The 18,650-nt window shown below is 47.4% G+C and overlaps 2 protein-coding genes, 1 long non-coding RNA gene and 1 pseudogene across 6 annotated transcripts in view; all 4 read right to left on the bottom strand.

The window, feature by feature from the left end:
* Positions 1-1,926: 1,926 nt before the first annotated feature.
* LOC135323405 (uncharacterized) lies at positions 1,927-4,001 on the bottom strand. Its single transcript, XR_010384992.1, has 3 exons — positions 3,967-4,001; positions 3,107-3,199; positions 1,927-1,966 (listed from the first exon to the last, which is right to left on the bottom strand). It is a non-coding gene; the product is annotated as an uncharacterized LOC135323405 (long non-coding RNA).
* Positions 4,002-7,125: 3,124 nt separating this feature from the next.
* SMIM26 (small integral membrane protein 26) lies at positions 7,126-8,514 on the bottom strand. The gene is made up of 2 exons (XM_031434309.2): positions 8,346-8,514; positions 7,126-7,455 (listed from the first exon to the last, which is right to left on the bottom strand). Exons 1-2 carry the CDS (start codon positions 8,461-8,463, stop codon positions 7,289-7,291), a joined length of 285 nt encoding a protein of 94 aa, XP_031290169.1. The 5' UTR covers positions 8,464-8,514; the 3' UTR covers positions 7,126-7,288.
* Positions 8,515-13,371: 4,857 nt separating this feature from the next.
* On the bottom strand, positions 13,372-15,299 carry LOC105094137 (autophagy-related protein 13-like; annotated as a pseudogene).
* Positions 15,300-15,434: 135 nt separating this feature from the next.
* SEC23B (SEC23 homolog B, COPII coat complex component) overlaps positions 15,435-18,650 on the bottom strand; it is a 35,501-nt gene continuing 32,285 nt past the window's right edge. For all 4 annotated transcript variants that reach the window (XM_064475908.1, XM_031434305.2, XM_031434304.2 and 1 more), the window contains exon 20: positions 15,435-15,649. In XM_064475908.1, the coding sequence (XP_064331978.1) occupies positions 15,560-15,649 (90 nt within the window). In that variant the 3' untranslated portion in view covers positions 15,435-15,559. The remainder of the gene's footprint in view (positions 15,650-18,650) is intronic.

The raw sequence follows: 18,650 nt of genomic DNA, 5'->3' as shown, positions 1-18,650 counted from the left end.
TTCAATCACTCCAGCGCCTGTCCCGCTGTGTTCCCCATCATATCCTAAGTGTCTAGCAGTGCCCGGAGCTCAGAGAATTCTGCTGAGGGAGTAAATGTTGTGCGAACTTGATTTTGGGGTTAAAAAAGTATCATAGACTTATGGTATGGCTGTGGCCGTACCAGGCATCCTATCCAGGCACAGCGTCCAGAGGCACAGGAGACCGTCTCGTCCCGGTGCCTCCCCTGCAGCTAGGGCGTCCTGCCCACAGGTTCTCATGCTTCACTAGCCAGAAGGAGACCACATGACCACGCTTCACCCCATCACTAGCGAGGGAGATGCGACACACAGCCCGTGACTGCCTCAGACAAGAGGTTCTCACTGTGGGGATACAGCCCCCCGGGGGGTTACTGGAGATATGCACGGGGAGGGGGTCTGAAGGTTGCTACTGGCATTTAGTGCCCAGGGATCTTGAAATGCTAAAGCTCTCGCAACACCTGGGGCAACCCACAGAATGCACTGTCCCATCTACAGAGCCTGCGGTGCCTCCTTCAAGAAACATGACTCGGACCAACCAGGACCTGGCCGCTGGGACTGGGCCGTCGCCCTGAAGCACGTGACAGGGTGGGTTCAGGGCTCTGCTGTGAAAGAGGAAGGGGAGCCCCGGGCGTCAGGAAGGCTGCGAGCAGGGTCGGCCAGAGGGCTGTATTGCTCATGGCCATGCTGAGCACGTTTTACTGAAAAGGCTTCTCCCTATATCTTTTCAGTTATCTCTTAAATTCTTGAAAGTGGGATTGCTGGATCAAAGGATGAGCCATTTTCCGTTTTGACACACACTGCTAGTCTGCCCTGCTGAAGACAGGAGTTAACGGCAGTGTGAGCCCTGCTCTCAGAGGCCTGGCGAGCATTGGTGAGAGAAGCAGGCGCCACAGGGACGAAAGCGAAGCAGTGGCAGGACCAGAGGAGGGACTGGACTTGTAAGAAAGAAGGCATTTCACACCTGATTCTCAGGAATATCTAAGACGTATTTCACTCCTAATAATAACAGCACGTGCACAAAGCACTTTCTCATCTGAAAGTCATAACCCTGTTAGTGCACAGGATAGAAGAAACCGAAGCTCAGAAAACAGGGGATTTTTCTATCATGGAACGTTAAGGTTAATTTTTTTTAAAGAAATGACGGGGCAGATGTGATTTGCTTAGAGCTACACCTACTGTAACAGAGACCCAAGCAACAATGGCTTTAATTTCATAGATGTTCATTCTTTCTCGCATAAAACCCTGGGCGGCTGTGGTCCTCCGCGGGACCAGAAAAGCGAGTTCCTTTGGTTCTGTTGACCTTCCATCCCTCAGGACCTGTCTTCTTCTAAATGGTCCGTGAAGGCTCACGGCCACGTCCCCGCTCCCCCGGCGGGAGGGGACGTCAGGAAGGGGAGCACAAGGCCAGGAGGTGGCTCATCGCTCCCCTGGGGACTTGGCCCCAACTTCCAGTCAAAGAGGCCACAGGCTTTGGCGAGTTCTCCTGTGGAAGAAAAAGACAAGAGTCTGCCACAAATTCCAGACAGGAGGGTTTTTCTGAGGATAACCGTGCTGATGAACCAACCATTTCCAACATTTCAAATAGAAAATATCACCTACCTGATACAAATCCAAGACAAGGAAGTGACTGTCCACCCCGGCCCTGTGAACGGTGAACTTGGCAGCTACTCTCACGTTCCCTGCAGGGCGAGGACTAGCGGCACTCCAGATGCGACATGAAGAGATGAACAAATGAATGAAGGAAGAATGAGAGGAAGCGAGCTGGCTAGCTTCTGCTTCTGAGTTGGTCGTACTACGGGAAACATCTGTGTAATACCACTGTCTGGCTATAACTTCTTTTAGCAGCAGAATAAAATAAAGCACACTTCATACTAAAAACTCTCTTTGCATATTTGGCCCTTGTGCGATGGCACAGGACGGTGCTTTGTCCCAAATCATCAACCATCATCTGTCAAGACAGCAAATAAACAATAGCTGACAGCTACCATATGTGCCCAAACTGCAAACTACCCCACAGCCACTGGATTTAAGATTTGTTTTCACTCGATCCCTGACAGGAGTTTTTCACTTGTGATCTGGTGCTCACAAAAGCATGAAACATTCTGGTAATTTGAGTTTTCTGGCATTTGGGTTCTAGAAAAGTAAACATTTGTCAGTATTTCTTTTCAAAATTTGTGCTCTCCCTCTTGGCTTTACAAGAGGAAGTTGGTATGATGCCAAAATCTTAAACTTTCGGTTTCTGTCCAAGCTCCGCCATTTTCTCTGTAACCATAGGAAGTGAGGTTTATCCTCAGTCTTCCTGTCTGAAACACGGGGATAATACCTTCTCCTCAGGACTGTGGCGAGGAGGACACGGCACACAGGAGCTCTCAGAAATGAGCTCGAAGCAAACGACCTACGCGTAGTTTCACGACTGCATGTTACGTTGGGCCGTACCTGTCATTCTGGAAACGATGATAGATCGTATACTTAACCTTCAATAGTCTGATTCGGGCATTTAAAGCAGAGTTCCCCAGAATGTTTAAAGCCCAGCAGGAAAAAATACATGTATTTTAATTTCTTTTTATGCATAAACACAAACTTCCACTCTGATGAGACCAGGGGCCATCTGTTACCCAAAGCACAAGCTTTGATAGAGAGAGAAATCAGATGGAGAAGTGGTGACTGACACAATGGAGGTGAAGAACCAGAAACCTAAAAGCTGTTAAAGAAAAAAAGAACATTCGAGGACCCTCGCTAAAGCACGGCAGGGTGCCTCCTTCGGGGCAGGGGCTGTGGGGATAGGCTCAGGGACCTCTGCAGTGGGATTCTGGGGTGAGGGAGAGTGGGCTCAACTCCAAGCACAGCCCGGGAACAGGAGCCCCAGGGGGGATGGAGCGCCAAGGAGCGGGGTGGGGTCAGTGGACAGGAAATTATTAACAGGGAACATCAGGGAAAGAGGGGTTCTGGCTAGACTGATTCAGCAGGATTCTGGCTGAAGACAGGCCAGGGTGAGCAGAGACCATCTGGGAGACGGTGGAAGATGAGGAACCAATCTGGTACTGGGTGGGGGGGGTCGTCTGGTTAAATGATGCAGCAGAATTATTACCAAAACTGGATTTTACAAGGTGCACAGATTGGCCTCAGAGAAGGTTCAGGCGCTGGACTGAAGTTTGGTTGAGCAAAGAATCTTTGGCAGGTCCTGCAAAGGGGACACATGAGAAATCAGCTACTGGCCGCACAGAAACTTGAAAAGGCTCAGGAACTGGCGGCCACAGGTACCCTGGAGGCAGGGTGGAAGGTGGGCTGAAAACAGGGCCATGTGGGTCTGTGAGAGAAGCAGATGGGACCCCATGCCCACGCCTGCTCCAGGGCCAGTGACCTCCCTATGCTCTCTCAGGAGACTTGCCGTTTCTGCTCGGAGTTACGGGTCCCACCGGAGGATCGGGAAATGGCACTGGACTGCCTCAAAATCTTTATTCTCAGCAAGCCCCAGCCCCTCCTGCACTCAGCTCCCAGAATCCCTACCACCCACCCCCAGGCGGAGAAACCTTCTCTGGGGAAACTGACCTCCAGGTGCAGGCATTTTGGCACCTCCCAGGGAAAGTCCGGCTTGCGGCCCGGAGTGGACATTTGTCGGGGAATCTGCCTGCCCATCGTGTTCTGAACATCCTTCCTACATCCGTGGAACATCTCACTTTGAAAGTCAACACATCCCTAACCGAGCAGCCAGAAACTCACTTTTCCAGTCTCCTTCACAGCTAGTGCCTGGGCGTGTGACCAACACACCGTCGGCTAAGTATCCTGCACAAAACTGAGCCTCAGAAGGGAGTGATGACAAGCAGGCTGCTCTGGGAAGCCACACAGAAACCCTGCAGTCAGAGGTCCCGGAGGCAGGATGCCGGCAGGAGTGGCCTGCCCCCAGCATCACACTGTTCCTAAAGAGCCTGTACCGCAATCCGGCCTTACATTTGGGGCTCCAGTCCCAGCTGCACCGTCTCCAGCTAGGTTCCCCTGAATTCTGGGAGTTCTCCACTGTCCTTCCCAGAGTTCCTGTCCAGCACGAGCTGGCTCCAGTTCTCCGTGTCCTGCTAAGCCCCACCAGGGTGATCTGACATAAGATGGCAAAGGAAATGACACAGAAAAAGACGTGCGGAGCAAAACCAGAGGCTATCAGTCCAGATCGAAGACAAAGGACAAAGCACCCCAAGGTTAAAAAAGAAAAAGAAAAAAAGTGTGAAAGGGGTTTGTGTGGAAATTAGATGCAGAGGTTGGAGGGTGCACAAAGAACTGGAGGTAAGTATAAAGGGAAAGAAGCCAATGGATAAAAGGATGCAGTTAACTCCGGGAAGAGAAGTTACATAAGAAACTCATTTAGAGCTTATTCCTTGGCTTAGGAACAAACTGTATTTGCATAGTTAAAACAAGGTTAATATGAATGACTCAAACAAAAAATCCAATTAGCTTTATTGGGAAGACAGCTGGAAAGGAAGTGTTGTGGAGGGTCAAATCCTCATTAATACATCCTATGTGACTGATAAATCAAAGATATTAGTAAAAGCTTTTCTTTTGAAATATGGAGGTAAATACCAGAAAAAATAGCTAATAGTTGAAAAGTGGTTACTTTTAAGGCACAGGACGGGGATGGAGGGGCAAAGCATGAGACTTTTTTTGTTATAAGCTTTTGAGCACTATGGGAATTTTTAAAATTATAAACATTTGTTGCTTTGATAAAAATTTTAAAGTTCATTTCTAAAAAGTCATGCTGAAAAAAAAAGAAAAACAAAGCCATGCTGGCTAACAGTGTGGGAACCTACTGGAGGGACTAAAAGCAGAGATAAGGGGACTGTAAACAGCTGAAGTCACATAAGCAAAGAAGGGGAGGCCAGGGCAAAGGCAGTGTGGAAGTGGGGGACGGAGCAGAAATGCCAGACCGTGGGGGCTGGACGAGCGAGAGGGAAAAGGAAGGGAGAAGTGTAAAATGGTGGGGTTCTGAGTTGAACCACCGAGGGAGGACTCCCTGAGACAGAGCAGGAAGAGCAGGCTGGTGGGTGAAGACAGCGACTTCAGTTCTGAATGAGCTTCCCGCGGCCAAAGGACCTCCACGTGGTGATGCCAGATGGATACAGATCTTGAGCTCAGGGGAGTCCTGGGCTGAAATAAGAGAGGACGATGAGGTTCTATTTATCAAATAAACCCAGACAAGCCCCAAGGAAAGCTTACCCCCAATCCCTGTGGCCCCCACCAGTTTATGGATCCTAGGTGAACTGTCTGCCAGGTGAGATTCAAGTCTAGCTGTGTATCTTAAGGTGTCACCTATTCCTATTTGCAGCTCTCACCTGCCAAATGCCACACATCCCCCAGTCCTCCCCCTTCCGTGTATTTCTCTGAGTCCCTGAAGTCGGGAAATGTCTTCCAACAGGTTCACGTCACTGTTACCCTTTCTCCCACACTTGACTCACTCGCCTCTCTCATCTCCCGTCCACCACAGCATCCTGCTTCCTGTTCATGTTTGGTCACAGAACCAATCACAGGGGCCCACTGGGGCATCCACCCAGCTGGCACTGACCCATTTTCTTCCCCCTCAATGGAGATACTGGGGATTGAACCCAGGATCCTGTACATGCTGAGCACATGCTCTATCACTGGGCTACACCCACTACCCCCCCGCCCTGACCTCTGATATCCCTTGAAGCTCTGCTGCTGGCACCTAAAGCTGTTACTTCCTATCGTGGAATCTGTCACTCAGGTTGACTGCACCAAAGCACCACTCAGGGCACCAAGGAGAAATCAAGGCAAAGGTTTGAAGGTGACAGTACTGTAGCAGGACCCAGAAATGCTCAATTCCTGTCCTACCAGGAATCCCTCTTCCTTGCAGGATCCCAAATAGCTATGAACAAGAAGTGCAACCCACATAGGAAATGAATGCATTTCTTATTAACAGACTTAATTTTTTTAGAGCAGTTTCAGGTTTACAGCAGAGTTGAGAAAATACAGCAAATCGCACATAGCCCTCCCCACCCACACATATATACTCCCCGACCCTCAAGATCCCTCATCAGCGTGGCATGTTTGGTGCAATCGATGAACCAACATGGACACGTTATCATCAATCAAAGTCCATAGTTTACATCAGGGTTCACTCTTGCTGTTGTACGTTCTGTGGGTTTTGACAAATGCATAATGACATGTAGCCACCACTTTAGAATCCTACAGAATAATTTCATTCCCCTAAAAATCCCTTGGGCTCCATCTATTCATCCCTCCCTCCCTCCCTCTCCCCAAACCTCTGGAAACCATGATCTTTTAAACGAATGCTAGTTTCTTAATAACCGAGGCAGAACTCAATGATCCACAGGGCAGGGACGGCATAAAGAGTGAACCGAGTCTCTCACAGGGGCAGAAGCCAAACTCTGGGCTGGGAGGAGGCTGATCAGACTTAGGCACCATAGCTGGGAAGCGATGTCTTCCAGAGCTAGCTCTGTTACTGCAGAAATAACAGAGCAGGAAAACGGGGGTGCAGCGAGAAAGGAACAAGGCAGACAAGCCCCAGGCAGCTCAGGGAGTGGCCGGCCGTGTTCTGCTGCCAGGCCCTGCGAAGACCTCAACACACTCCGCCTGAGCTGTCCATGCGCGGTTTCGATAATCGCCCCTTTCTGATTTAAGCTCACTTAGGCGGGTTGGTTACTTGCAACCACACAAGACCAGTGGAGAGAACACTGCAGCACTCTAGGGCAGGAAGCACGCCGTGCTGACTCTGCAGCCCCGCTTCTGGACTGAACTGGGAGCCACAGCCGAGGTTCAGGCCGTGCCTGCTGAAGGGATGAGGGTCTCTGTATTGCTCCTAAAGAAGAGATCGAGTCTATTTAACTCAGGAGTTAATAATCTAATTCATCACATACTCACCAAGCACCCAACAGTGCCCAAAGGACTGCTGTAAGTCCTGAGCTGACCATGGAGATTTGCTGAATCTAACCCTAAGGAGACCACAGAAGCTGTGTCTGACAGCAATGTGAAAGCATAGTTACATGAACTAGTCTCAGAAAACTGAGTTTATGGAAGCTCAATATGAAATTTCACTTCAATCTTTCACTCCTCTGAGTACAGGATACCTCTTAAATATGCAAATTGCCTTTTCCTCAGGGAAATCTTTATTGTATACTATTTGTGATTATATATTACAGCAAAATTAAATCAAATGTATATACTTTTCACAAACATTAAACGGAAATCAAGGTATCTAACAAATTCGTATGCTAAACCAGTCTTGTTTTCAGAATCCAGCAGTACATCATGATTCTGGTCCAGGGCCACCAGTCCATGACTTCAAATAGTTGATGATCCTGGCAGAAAGTGGAACAAAATCTTCTCTGTATGTGACAATCGTTTCCACATAAAACCCTTTTGGGGACTCAGATATTTCATTTGTTAAGACATCCTTCTGCTCTACTTCACCACCTTAAAAAAAAAAAAAAAAGAACACCTGCATTACTAATTTTTAACTTAGACAGCACCCATTAAAAATATTAGTGAAGTCTTGAAAATAAACTAAGTACCCCCGCCCCCATCAGATTCCTGACACTACTTTTCTTTCTGTAAAAAAGAAAAATTTTTAAATGAGCACTAAAGAGACTGGAATGTTTTAAAATGCTCAATACTGGAGGTGTGTACTGTCAGGCCATCGGTAATCTTCAACACCAAATGTAATCTTCAGCACAGTTTTTACATAAAAAGCTTTACTGGATACACTTATCATACTACTAACTCACTTAAAATATACAGTGGTTTCTTTAGTACATTCAGATCTGTGCAACCAGCATCAAAATAAAGTTTAGAATATCTTCATCTACAAAGAGAAACCCCGTACTTTTTAGCAGTCGCTCACCACCAACTCCTCCCCTTCAGTCCCAGGCAACCACTAATCTAGACGAACCCATAGATTCCCTGAAAATTTTTGAGAGCTCAGGGCTTTCCTTTTCCCTCAGTCACTGGAAAGGCTTTACTGCTCCTTAGCTGGTAGAAGTGCTGCAATTGTTTGCTCTCTCACGAGAGCTAATGTTACAGACGCGTCGCCTCTTGAAATCACGGTCGACCCCTGGAACCTCATACAGATTCTCCAAATTCTGAGGATAGGGACAGTCTCGTTCAGCACACAAGATTTAGTTAAGAGGATCTGGAAGGTCATTCCTGGCGCACTGCATGATAACACACGGCCCTAAGCAGCCGTCCACACTACTTTCGCAGAATAAACCTGGGGGTGCGGCACAGCGAAGCCACCGCTACGACCCCCTGGATTCGCCCCACGTAAGGCCGCGCGTCCCGCGGAAGGTCCTGCCGGAGACACGTACCTGGCGGCGTGCTCTTTCTCTTACCCCAGAAAATCAATGAGCCCAGCACAGTCCAGGCTCCCAAGCCGTAGACCACGGACATCCGCCGGTACCAAGCCAGGGCCTGCTCCGGACGCATGGCGCCGCCCGGGAATACCCAGCTCCTGAGAGACGCGGGGCGGGGGCGGGCCTTCCGGTCGGCGCGTCAGAGCCGCCTCCGCCGCCTCCAATGGGGAGCCGTCCTAGGTGGCCGCTTCCTGCGCTGGCCGCGATGCATCCTGGGACTTGTAGTCCAGCGCGTCTCGCCAGGTTTCGGGCTCGGATGACCTTACCTAACCACATGACAGAAGACGGTTTCTCCCAAGCAAAGTTTTCTCTAATAAATTGTAACGCCTGCCTTACACAGACTTCAGATGGCACTTGTAAAGGTTAATTCCATTCCTCCTCAAGCTCTCAGATGTTTGAGGGTACCACCTGTCTACCCCGACAACTCATCTTCCATATTCTCCTTCCTGGACCCTATCTGGGTGAATCCCCTCAGCGTCTCAGCTAATCCCGCCATTGGGCTGTGGGCCCCATTCCTTACTGCCTCATCAGGAGCCTGTCCCATCAACTACGCTCTAACTCTCCTCCATCTCACGCCCTTTTCATTCTGTAGTTTTTCACTCTTCATCATACAAATGAGCACACACCTCAAAAACAAAAAATTTCTTTCAACTCTATCCACTTTCAACTTTTCTCTTTTCTGTACATTTTTTCAAAGCACGATCTACCCCCACTCCAATAAGCAAAAAAAATTGAGAGCAGAAGTGATGTGTTTGGCACAGAGTAGATACTCAGTAAATTGCCGTATTCAGTAAGTACTTTTCACCCGTAATTTTGATAGGGGAGAACAAATCTGGCTTTTGGACAGAGACCATTCTGGCTATTAAGCTCTTGTCAGTCACTGTTTGCAAATATTTTTTCCCATTCTATAAGTTGTCTTTCTGTTCTGTTTACAGTTTCCTTTGCGGTGCGAAAGCTTTTAAGTTTAATTAGGTCCCACTTGTTTATTTTTGTTTTTATTTCTATTTCCTGGGTAGATTGTCCTAGGAAAAGATTGCTAAGATTTAGGTCACAGAATGTTTTGCCTATGTTTTCTTCTAGGTTTATAGCGTCTTATCTTATGTTTAAGTCTTGAAGACATTTTAAGTTTATTTTTGTGTATGATTTGAGTGTTCTGACTTCATTGATTTATATGTGACTGTCCAGCTTTCCCAATGCCACTTGCTGAAGAGATTGTCTTTACTCCATTGCATTCTTGCCTCCTTTATCAAGGATTAATTGACCATAGGTCTGTGGGTTTATTTCTAGGCTCTCTGTTCTGTTCCATTGATCCATGTCTGGTTGTGTGCCAGTACCACACACTGTTTTGATTACTGTAGCTCTGTAGTATTGTTAAAATTTGGGAGGGTTGTTCCCCCAGCTTGGTTCTTTTTCTTCAGTATTTCTTTGGCAATTCTTCGTCTTTTTTGATTACATATAAATTTAAGGATTTCTTTTGTTCTATTTCTGTGAAAATTGTGCTTGGGATTTTGATAGGGATTGCGTTGAATCTGTAGATTGCTTTTGTTAATATGGGCATTTTGACAATGTTAATTCTTCTGATCCATGAGCATGTGGTATCATTCCATTTATTTGCGTCTTCTTCAATTTCTTTAAACAATGTCTTTCAGTTTTCCACCTCCTTGGTTATATTATACTTGTGGGTATTTGATTCTTTCTGCTCCAATTACAGATGGTTTTGTTTTCTTAATTTCTCTCCTAGCTCACTGTTAGTGTATAGAAACAGCAGATATTTTTGTATATTTGTATATCAGTTTTGTACCCTGCAACTTTACTGTATTCATTTATTATTTATAAGCTTTTTTCTTGGGATGGGGGCTTTAGGGTTTTTACACATAAAATCATATCATCTGTACATAGTTTTACTTTCTTTCCAGTTCGGACGGCTTTTCCTTCCTTACTGGTCTCTAGGACGTCAATTACTGTGTTCAGTGAGAGTGGCAAGAATGGGCATCATTGTCTTGTTCCTGATCTCAGAGGGACAGCTTTCAGTTTTTCACCACTGAGGATGGTGTTAGCTGTGGGTTTGTCATATATGTTGAGATATGTTCCTTCTATACCCATTTTAGTTTTTATCCTAACTGGATATTGAATCTTGTCAAGTGCTTTTTATCCATCTATTGAGATGATCATATGGTTTTTATTCTTTATTTTGTTGATGTGGTGTAATGTGCTGATTGATCTCTGGATGTCAAACCATCCTTGCAGTCCTGGGATAAACCCCACTTGATCATGGTATATGATTTAAAAAACAAAACAAAACATTGTAGTATTTAGTTTGCTAATATTTCATTGAGGATTTTTGTATCATCAGAGAGGCTGGTCTATGTTCTATATTTTTCTTTTTGTGTGTTGTCCTTGTCTGGTTTTGGTATCAGGGTAAGCTATCCTCATGGAATCAGTTAGGAAGTGTTCACTCCTGTTCGATATTTTTAAAGAGTTTGGGATAGATTGGTATTAATTCTTCTTTAAATGTTTTCTATAATTCAGCAGTGAAGCCGTCTGGTTCTGTTTCTTGGGAGCTTTTTGATTGCTGCTTTGTTTTAATCTCCTTACTAGTCATTGGTCTATTCAGATTTTCAATTTCTTCATGATTCTTATTTGGAAGACTTACCAATCTAACTATTTACCCAGTTCTCCTAGGTTGTCCAATTTGTTGTCATATAGCCAGTCCTGGTAGTCTCTTTTAATCCTTTGTATTTCTGTGGTATTTACTGTAAATTTCTTCCCTTTTGTTTCTGATTTTATTTGAGCCTTTTTTCTTAGTGAGTCTAGCTAAAGGTTTGTCAATTTTGCTTATCTTCTCAAAGAATCAGTTCTTAGTTTCCTTGATCTTTTCTATTGTCTTTTCAGTCTCTATTTCCATTGATTTTTTTCTTACAGAAAAAAAATTTATTGGAAATCTCTTGAATACATTGTAAAGTATAGCTCCATATTTCCAAATAAAGTAGGCTGGAGGAAGGGGAGGGGCTCCCCACCTGGACACAGATGGTGGTCCCAGCCCTGTTCTGGGGGTGCTGCGGGAGTCAGTCTCGGGCTCATACCTTTCATTGTACAGGGCTGAGGGGCAAGGGCCGGCCTTGACAGTTGCTCTGCTCCTCCCAGGCTCAGCACAGAAGTCAGGGCTCAGCCTCCCTGGCCTTTCACTGACAGGGTCCTGAAGAAAGGCTGCTGCCTGCAGAGGCCAACAATTAGGAGTCAAATAGGAAAAGGGCCAACAGGCCTTTTCACACGTGGCCTTGGAAGGAGGGCAGTGGCTGAGATATTGGGGTGAGATAGGGGTGGGGGGTAATCAGTAACTTACCAGGACCTTCACTCTTCTAGTGCTGGGGCCTTGGGCATAAACCTGGATTGGATTAGCAGGCCATGGTGTGCTCTGGCCCAAAGACAGGACGGTCAGTTGGACACCACTCCTGGGAACACTTCTTTGTGGCAGCAGAATATGCGAGGTAGGGCTCAGCCTAACCGAGACAGCATCAGAGCAGACCCCCGCCCTCAGAGATCAGCCTCGTAGGTGGGAACAATGTCACATGCATTTCCTAACAAGCAGTTGGGGGCCAGCTGCTGTGCTGTAGAGCAGCTGCTCCCGGGGAAGACCCCAGGTGGGCCGGGAGGAGGTGGGGGGCCTGGTTTTCCTTGGCTGCAACCGCCAGTTAGGCTGCGAGGAGCAGATGGTCAGTGTGTGAGGCTAGGCCCTTGACTTACAAGTAACAATACCTGATGGGTTAAATCAAATGTACGCTCAGCTCTGGTTTCTCAACAAGAAACCAACCCAAACAGTAAACCTCAGGGCAGCGTACAGACCCTGGGGTTAAAGGTGGTGGCCAGGCCCAGGCGGGGGGAGGAAAAGGCCTGTAACCCGAGAAACAGGAACAAGAGGCCCAAGAGGAGGGGCCTGTCTGGCCTTCCCCGGGGCCACAGCGGGACACACACGATGCCCCTTTAGCACTACACGTGGCACACCTCTGAGGGGTCATCACATGCCACACCCAAGGCTTCCTGGGCGGCCAGAGCGGCGTCAGTCACACGCGGAGGCTGGGAGGGATTCCAGGCTCTCACCGGGAACACGGACGCGTCCAGGGCAGAGCCCGCTGTCAGCTCAGGTGCGATTCTGGGAGGTTCTGCCCCCTCAGCCAGCCCCGTTCTTGGATCCCACCTTACGTATATATATATATATGGGAAGCAAGGTCCCCGAATCTGAGGAACCTCCACGGGAGAAGGGGCTGCCCCAGGAAGAGGCCCCCCACCTTCCCCAGGTGAAAGCGTCTAACCTCAAACCTGTTTTCTCTATAAAATACCTGATTTCTGTGAAAGTAATAAATATTTACCGTGTTCTGTAACCGAGGAGCAGCATCGGGGGAGGGAGGAGAGAGAGGACATTTGCTGTGCCTCCAGTGACAGAATCCCAGAGACTCAGGATTCTGTTTCTATGTAGCCGAGCACAGGCAGACACCAGGGCTGCTCGGGACGGGCTGGCACAGCCTTCAGGGTGGGAGTGGCTGGCTTTAGAGTTCCCACCACCTTGGGCAGGAGGCCTGCCATATTGCCAAAAATACAGGCACGGGGCAGAGGGAGAAAGAGAGAGAGGGAAAGAAGATACCAGAACCAAAGGAGAAAAGGAAGACCTAAAGGGGCCCTTCCTCCCTCTTCCCTCCCCCCAGCACTGTCTCCTTCCTCTTTCAGCCTCCACACCAGTCCCTGGGCCACCAGCTGGAATGTCAAATGGCTGATGGCGAGGGGCCAGCTGCAGGGCAAACCCAGGGCAGGGGGCCGGCAGGAGGAGCAGATTGACAGCCTTTGTGAAGCAGTCGCCCAGGGTGGTGTAAGTAGAGGGCCCACCCTGTTGAAGGAGGCCAAAGGGTGAGTCCTCTTAAATGTTATCACTGGCCTTCACTGCTGCCATGAGTCTCCAGGAGGTGCACGAGCAAGGACTTCGGGGTCACTGTGGGGGAAACCAGCCTCCCTCCCACCTGGCTTGGAGAAGGAGGAGGGATGCAAGCAGCTTATGAGTGGGAGGCTCTGTCTCCTGGGACCACAAAAAGGGGATGCTGCTGGTACCCGAGGACACCAACTTTTACTGCAGGGTTTCTACAAAGGCACCAAATTCCCAGACGTCCTTCTCGTGCACAGCCAGCTTCTCTGGGAGTGAGTCCAAGCCCTTAGCCATGGACTGTGTCCTGATATCTACGGAGAGGCTGCTCAGCTGAGAGGGGTCTTGAAATTCATGATAGAAGGTCCCCAAGTCCATTGGAAGAATGTCATCTTTGGAAGAACCCGGTTTGAAGTCAATCATAACAAAGTCGTCCTGGTCTTGCCACTGCTGCCCCGCCCAGAGCCATCAAAGTAGGCTGCCCTGGAGAGGAGATGCAGTCCCTGGGGAATCTGGAGGATTCACCATGCGATCGGCATCCTCCAGCTCCAAATTCTTAGGAGCAAACATGGCAAAGGGTATGTCCAAACTGGTCAGGGTCACCTGGTTGATGGGTTTGTTGACAAAAGCCCCCACTTTCCGGACTAAGATTGTCTCCAAGATGTCGTTGGGGGGAGGCCCATCCCTCACTGCTGTTTGATAGTTTCAGCATCCTTGCCGCTGGAAGGCATGGCAGCACAGTGGGCCCCATCAAAAGGGGTGCAGGTTGCCAACTTCTCCTGGTCAGCTTGGGTACCATGGGCAGGCTGGTCGGGAGCAAGGGGTACTTCATCTTCCTTCCTGGGAACCATTAGCTGGGATGGAGGGGAGGTGGAAAAAGAGGTGGTACACACTTCTTGAGAACCTTCTGCAGAAGGATGTGTTACTGCAGGGTCCTCACTGGTGGCTCTGTAACTGCAGGAGTGCGTGGGCGAGGGGCCCGGATAGGGACGGCCACAGAGTGACCAGTGATAGTCCCCATGATGGGTGGGGGCCTCTCAAAGTGCCTGGTGGACGTGAATGCCAAGTTAATTCTGTAAGCACAAGAAAGAGTTATGGTGCCCACAGAGGTGCCCACTGTCCCAACGCGAACAGTCTGGAAACATTCTCCTAAGCCATTCACCTGAACTTCCCCAGAATATATCCTGCACAGCATGACACATTCGTGCCCTTGCTTTCTGGAGAGTCTGTAAGCTGATGCCACCCTGGTTACAGCAAGGAGAGACTTCAGCAGCAACGACAGTCTGCTGGACACTGCATAGGAACCTCTGAATTCTTTATCACACTTTTCATTCATTTCTAGACACCAAATTTCTAGCTCCACAGAATCTCCCTCGGAAGTCTTGAGCGAGATCTCCACACACACAGATCTCCCGACGGCAGCAGCTGCCCTGCCAGCGCCTTTTTTGCTTCATGTGTAACCTCTGGGATGTCTCTGATTGCTAGATTGAACCAATCTGAGCCCGCTGGTGATGAAGATGAATGAGTACGAATCTCGCCCACTCGAGGCTGGACAACCACTTGGGCAGTGACGAGGGCAAAAAACTTAATGAATTTGTCCAGGTCCTTTCTGTCTTGGGAATTGAGATCAGTTTCCATTGCCTCTAGCAATCTGTGAAGTTGCAACAAGAGAGTGGCTCGTGGCTGTCATTACAGAGGCCGGTGCCTGGGGCCGGCCAGCTGCGCCTCCGGGTGGAGGGCTCAGCGCTCCGGGGGCCGCGGGGCCAGCACGGGTCGCAGATAACACCGTACACCTCAGGAGCCTGGTGGCTCGCAGACCCCGAGCGCTTCGCTCCCAAGACCGCGCGAGTTGTCGCACTCACGTCTACTGGCGCTCGTCAAGGCTTCCCCACCACTCAGGCCATCACTCCTGCTTTAAGCCCAGCGGCCGGTCGCTTCCCGGTGCCACCATCATGAGCGTTTGTTTTCCTATTTCCATTGATTTTTATTATTTCCTTCCTTGGATTTTATATAGACTCTGAAAGTTAGGGTACAAAAAGATACAAACATCCACAAGCACCAAAAGGTTTGTGACCTTATACGGATTTTACGGTGTAAAGGACACAAGGAAAACAAATAAATTAAAATCTGAAGAGTTACACAACAACCTTTGATTATTTATTAAAACCCATGAGAAGAGTAAAAGGAATGCTAAGCCAGTATAGACCACCGTGAACACAAGATGACAGGGCTTTCTTCCGCCTGCTGCTCACATCCGCCCTCAGCAGGCGCTAGAGACAGCCAATTTCTTCAAATGATCCATGAACACCTGCAGACTGACGTCATCAGTTAGGATGGGTGCTCCCGTTTCCTGAAATTTAATGAAAAAGGTGTACTGGCAGGTATCTGGTTTAAAATGCTGGTTAGAATTTATGAATTACTGAAGACTGTTACCCCTTAGAAAATTAGCAAGTGCTGTCCCCTCCATCAAGAATACTCCTGCCACCCCCACCCTCTGGCTAGCTAATCCTTTCAAATCGAGCAGTTTCCTCACAAAACCCTCCCTGATCTGCTCAGAGCAGCCCATCCCTGCCACTCCAGATGGCTTTGAGCATCCGCCTGCCTGCTTTACCCGCTGTGCAGTTCTCATGGCTCACCCAGTCTGGCTCCCCAGCAGGCACAAGCTGCTGGAGGCCCACACATGTCTCTCGTGTTGCCCACAGCTCTGCTGGCACCTAGCCTGATGCTCTTAAACGTTCTGCTTGCAAGAGACGCTTGATAACAGCGTATTCCCAGTGAGTGAATCAGCATCTCCACTAAGCAGGTGGATATCTGCACTATCAGGAAATGCTTATGTTTTAAATTAATGCCAAAGGAAAAAATTTTTAATAGAAACCTCGATTTCTAGTAAGATTCCAATTTGTTAAAAAAAATACACACACAGATATGATGTATACCTTTTATATTAATAAGAAAGAAGTCAGAAGTACTTAACTCTAAATAGTGGCATTCTAGGTGATTTAAATTTTCTTTCTTAGTATTTTTTTACATATACAATTCTTCTAAAAAAGAAACTACTACTGTTATAATTAGACAAATATAAGCTTGATTAAAATTTTATTTATAAGAGGATTTCTCTGGGAAGAAGGAGTAAGTGTATTTTTCCTTTTTCCTTCAACTAATTACAACTAAAAACCCAATTTATATAAAAAACATAAAGAGATTTTTTTTCTTTTTAGAGGGGTTAACTTTTTCTTTTTTTTTTTAAAGTTGAAGTACAGTCAGTTTATAATGCTGTGTCAATTTCTGGTGTACAGCATCATGTTTCAGCCATACATGAACATACATATATTCTTTTTCATGATAGGTTACTACAAGACCTTGAATATAGTTCCCTGTGCTCTACAGTAGGACCTTGTTGTTTATCTTTCATAAGGAAACTCTGAAAGGTGGAGAAAAGAGAACAGACTAACTAGGGACCCTGGGATGAAAGAAACAACACAATGGCAGGTTCCTTGGGGTTCCTTTTTGCCTCATGCTTGCCAGACCTGGAGCTGAAAAAGCTGACAACAGTCTTTGAGCAAAGACAAAAACTACAACAAAAAGAGCCCAGTCTCTCTAGCCAAAAGACCAGGGCAGCCTAGCGAGACAGAAAAATATTAGATAATAACCACGCACTACAGTCAAAGACGACAGGAAAAACTGTGGTCCCAAACAAAGCCAGCTTAGACTTACACTCTCACACGGCAGTACTGAGGGACCCGGCAATCCCAGCAGGGTGGTGCTGGAAAAGGCCAGTATGGAACCAGGAACTTCATCCCCAGTGGCCAGTGCGAAGTCTCCCTACCCCCGTGGGGTCAGTAGAGACCAGAGCCTGGACTTCCACCCCGACCTGGCAGTAACAAGATGTCCGTCGCCAGCCCACTGGGGTGGTGTCAGAGGAGGCCCAGCGGGGAGAGCGCACTTTCACCCCCACCCAGCAGTAACAAGGCCGTCTCCACCGCAGTCAGAGACCCTGCGGGGGGGCTAGGACTCCCACCCCCACCCAGCGGTAACAAGAAACTGCCCTCCACATCAGGTGTCAGTGGAGGCTAGTGGACAACCTGAACCCCTGCCTTCACTTGGCAGTAATGAAACAATGTAACTTCCCTGCCAGAGCAGCGTGACAAAAGCCAGCTACAACGGCAGGTTTAAATGGATCCAGGGTCTCATAATAAATAGGAAAACGTCCATGTTTCAATTTAAAAAAATCACTTGTTGTATCAAGAGCCAAAATCTCAACATGAATGAAAAAAAAAAAAAAAGCACAGTCAACAGGTGCTAACATCAAGTTGACAACAGTGTCAGATTATCTGGCAAGGACTTTAAGCAGCCATGCTTCAGTGAGTTATTAGGAACAGACATGAAACAAACGAAAATACAAAGCCATAGCAAAGACATGAAAGACATAAAGAAAAACCAAATGAACATTTTATACCTAAAAATCACAGTAACATACAGAAAGCTCAGTGTATGAACTCAACAGCAGAAGGGGAACAGAGAAAAGAATCAGGGAACTGGAAGATAAAATAACAGAAATTACCCAACTGAGGAACAGAAAGAAAATCGACGGCAAACAACATTAGGGCCACAGGGTGTGGAACCATAAAGGACCTAACATCTGCGTCACTGGCGTCCCAAAAAGAAAGAAAAATCCAGGCAGGCTGAAAATACATTCTAGGAAATAATGACAGAAGACCATCCACCTTTGGCAAGAGACATACATACATACATAGAATCAGTAAGCTGGACAAGTTCTAAAGAGGAAAAACCCAGAGAGATCCACACAGAAATGCATGGCATTTAAACTACTGAAAACTAACAACAAAGAAAAGGATCTTGAAAGCAGCCAGAGGAAACTTACATCGTTATTTTTCAGCTACCTGAGAGAAAGGACCGTCACCAGAGTCTATCACCAGCAGACCTACCCCTAAAAGAATCGCTAAAGAACAATCTCTAAACAGACAGGCAGTGATAAAAGAAGGAATCTTGGAATATTGAGGAATAAAGAACATAGTAAGCAAAACTATGGACAAATATAATAGGTTTTCCAGCTCCTCTTAGATTTATAAATCATGCTTGGTGGTTGAAGAAAAACTAACAATGTCTGATGCAGGTACAGGAAATACTTTATTACATTATAAATGGGAGAGAGTAAGGGACATAAGGCTGGGGGTAAGTTTGATAAGCTATGCACACATAATGGAATGTAACGCTCTAGCATCCAGAGCAACCACGAGTAACTGACAAAAAATGCTACCCAAAGAGATCTACTCAAACAACACTATGAATAAGCTACAGCGGAACTGTAAGAAATGTTCAAGTAAGCCACA

The sequence above is a fragment of the Camelus dromedarius genome, chromosome 18 (assembly GCF_036321535.1).
Source record: "Camelus dromedarius isolate mCamDro1 chromosome 18, mCamDro1.pat, whole genome shotgun sequence".
NCBI classification, from domain to species: domain Eukaryota; kingdom Metazoa; phylum Chordata; class Mammalia; order Artiodactyla; family Camelidae; genus Camelus; species Camelus dromedarius.
This window is presented reverse-complemented; position numbering and strand designations above follow the sequence as displayed.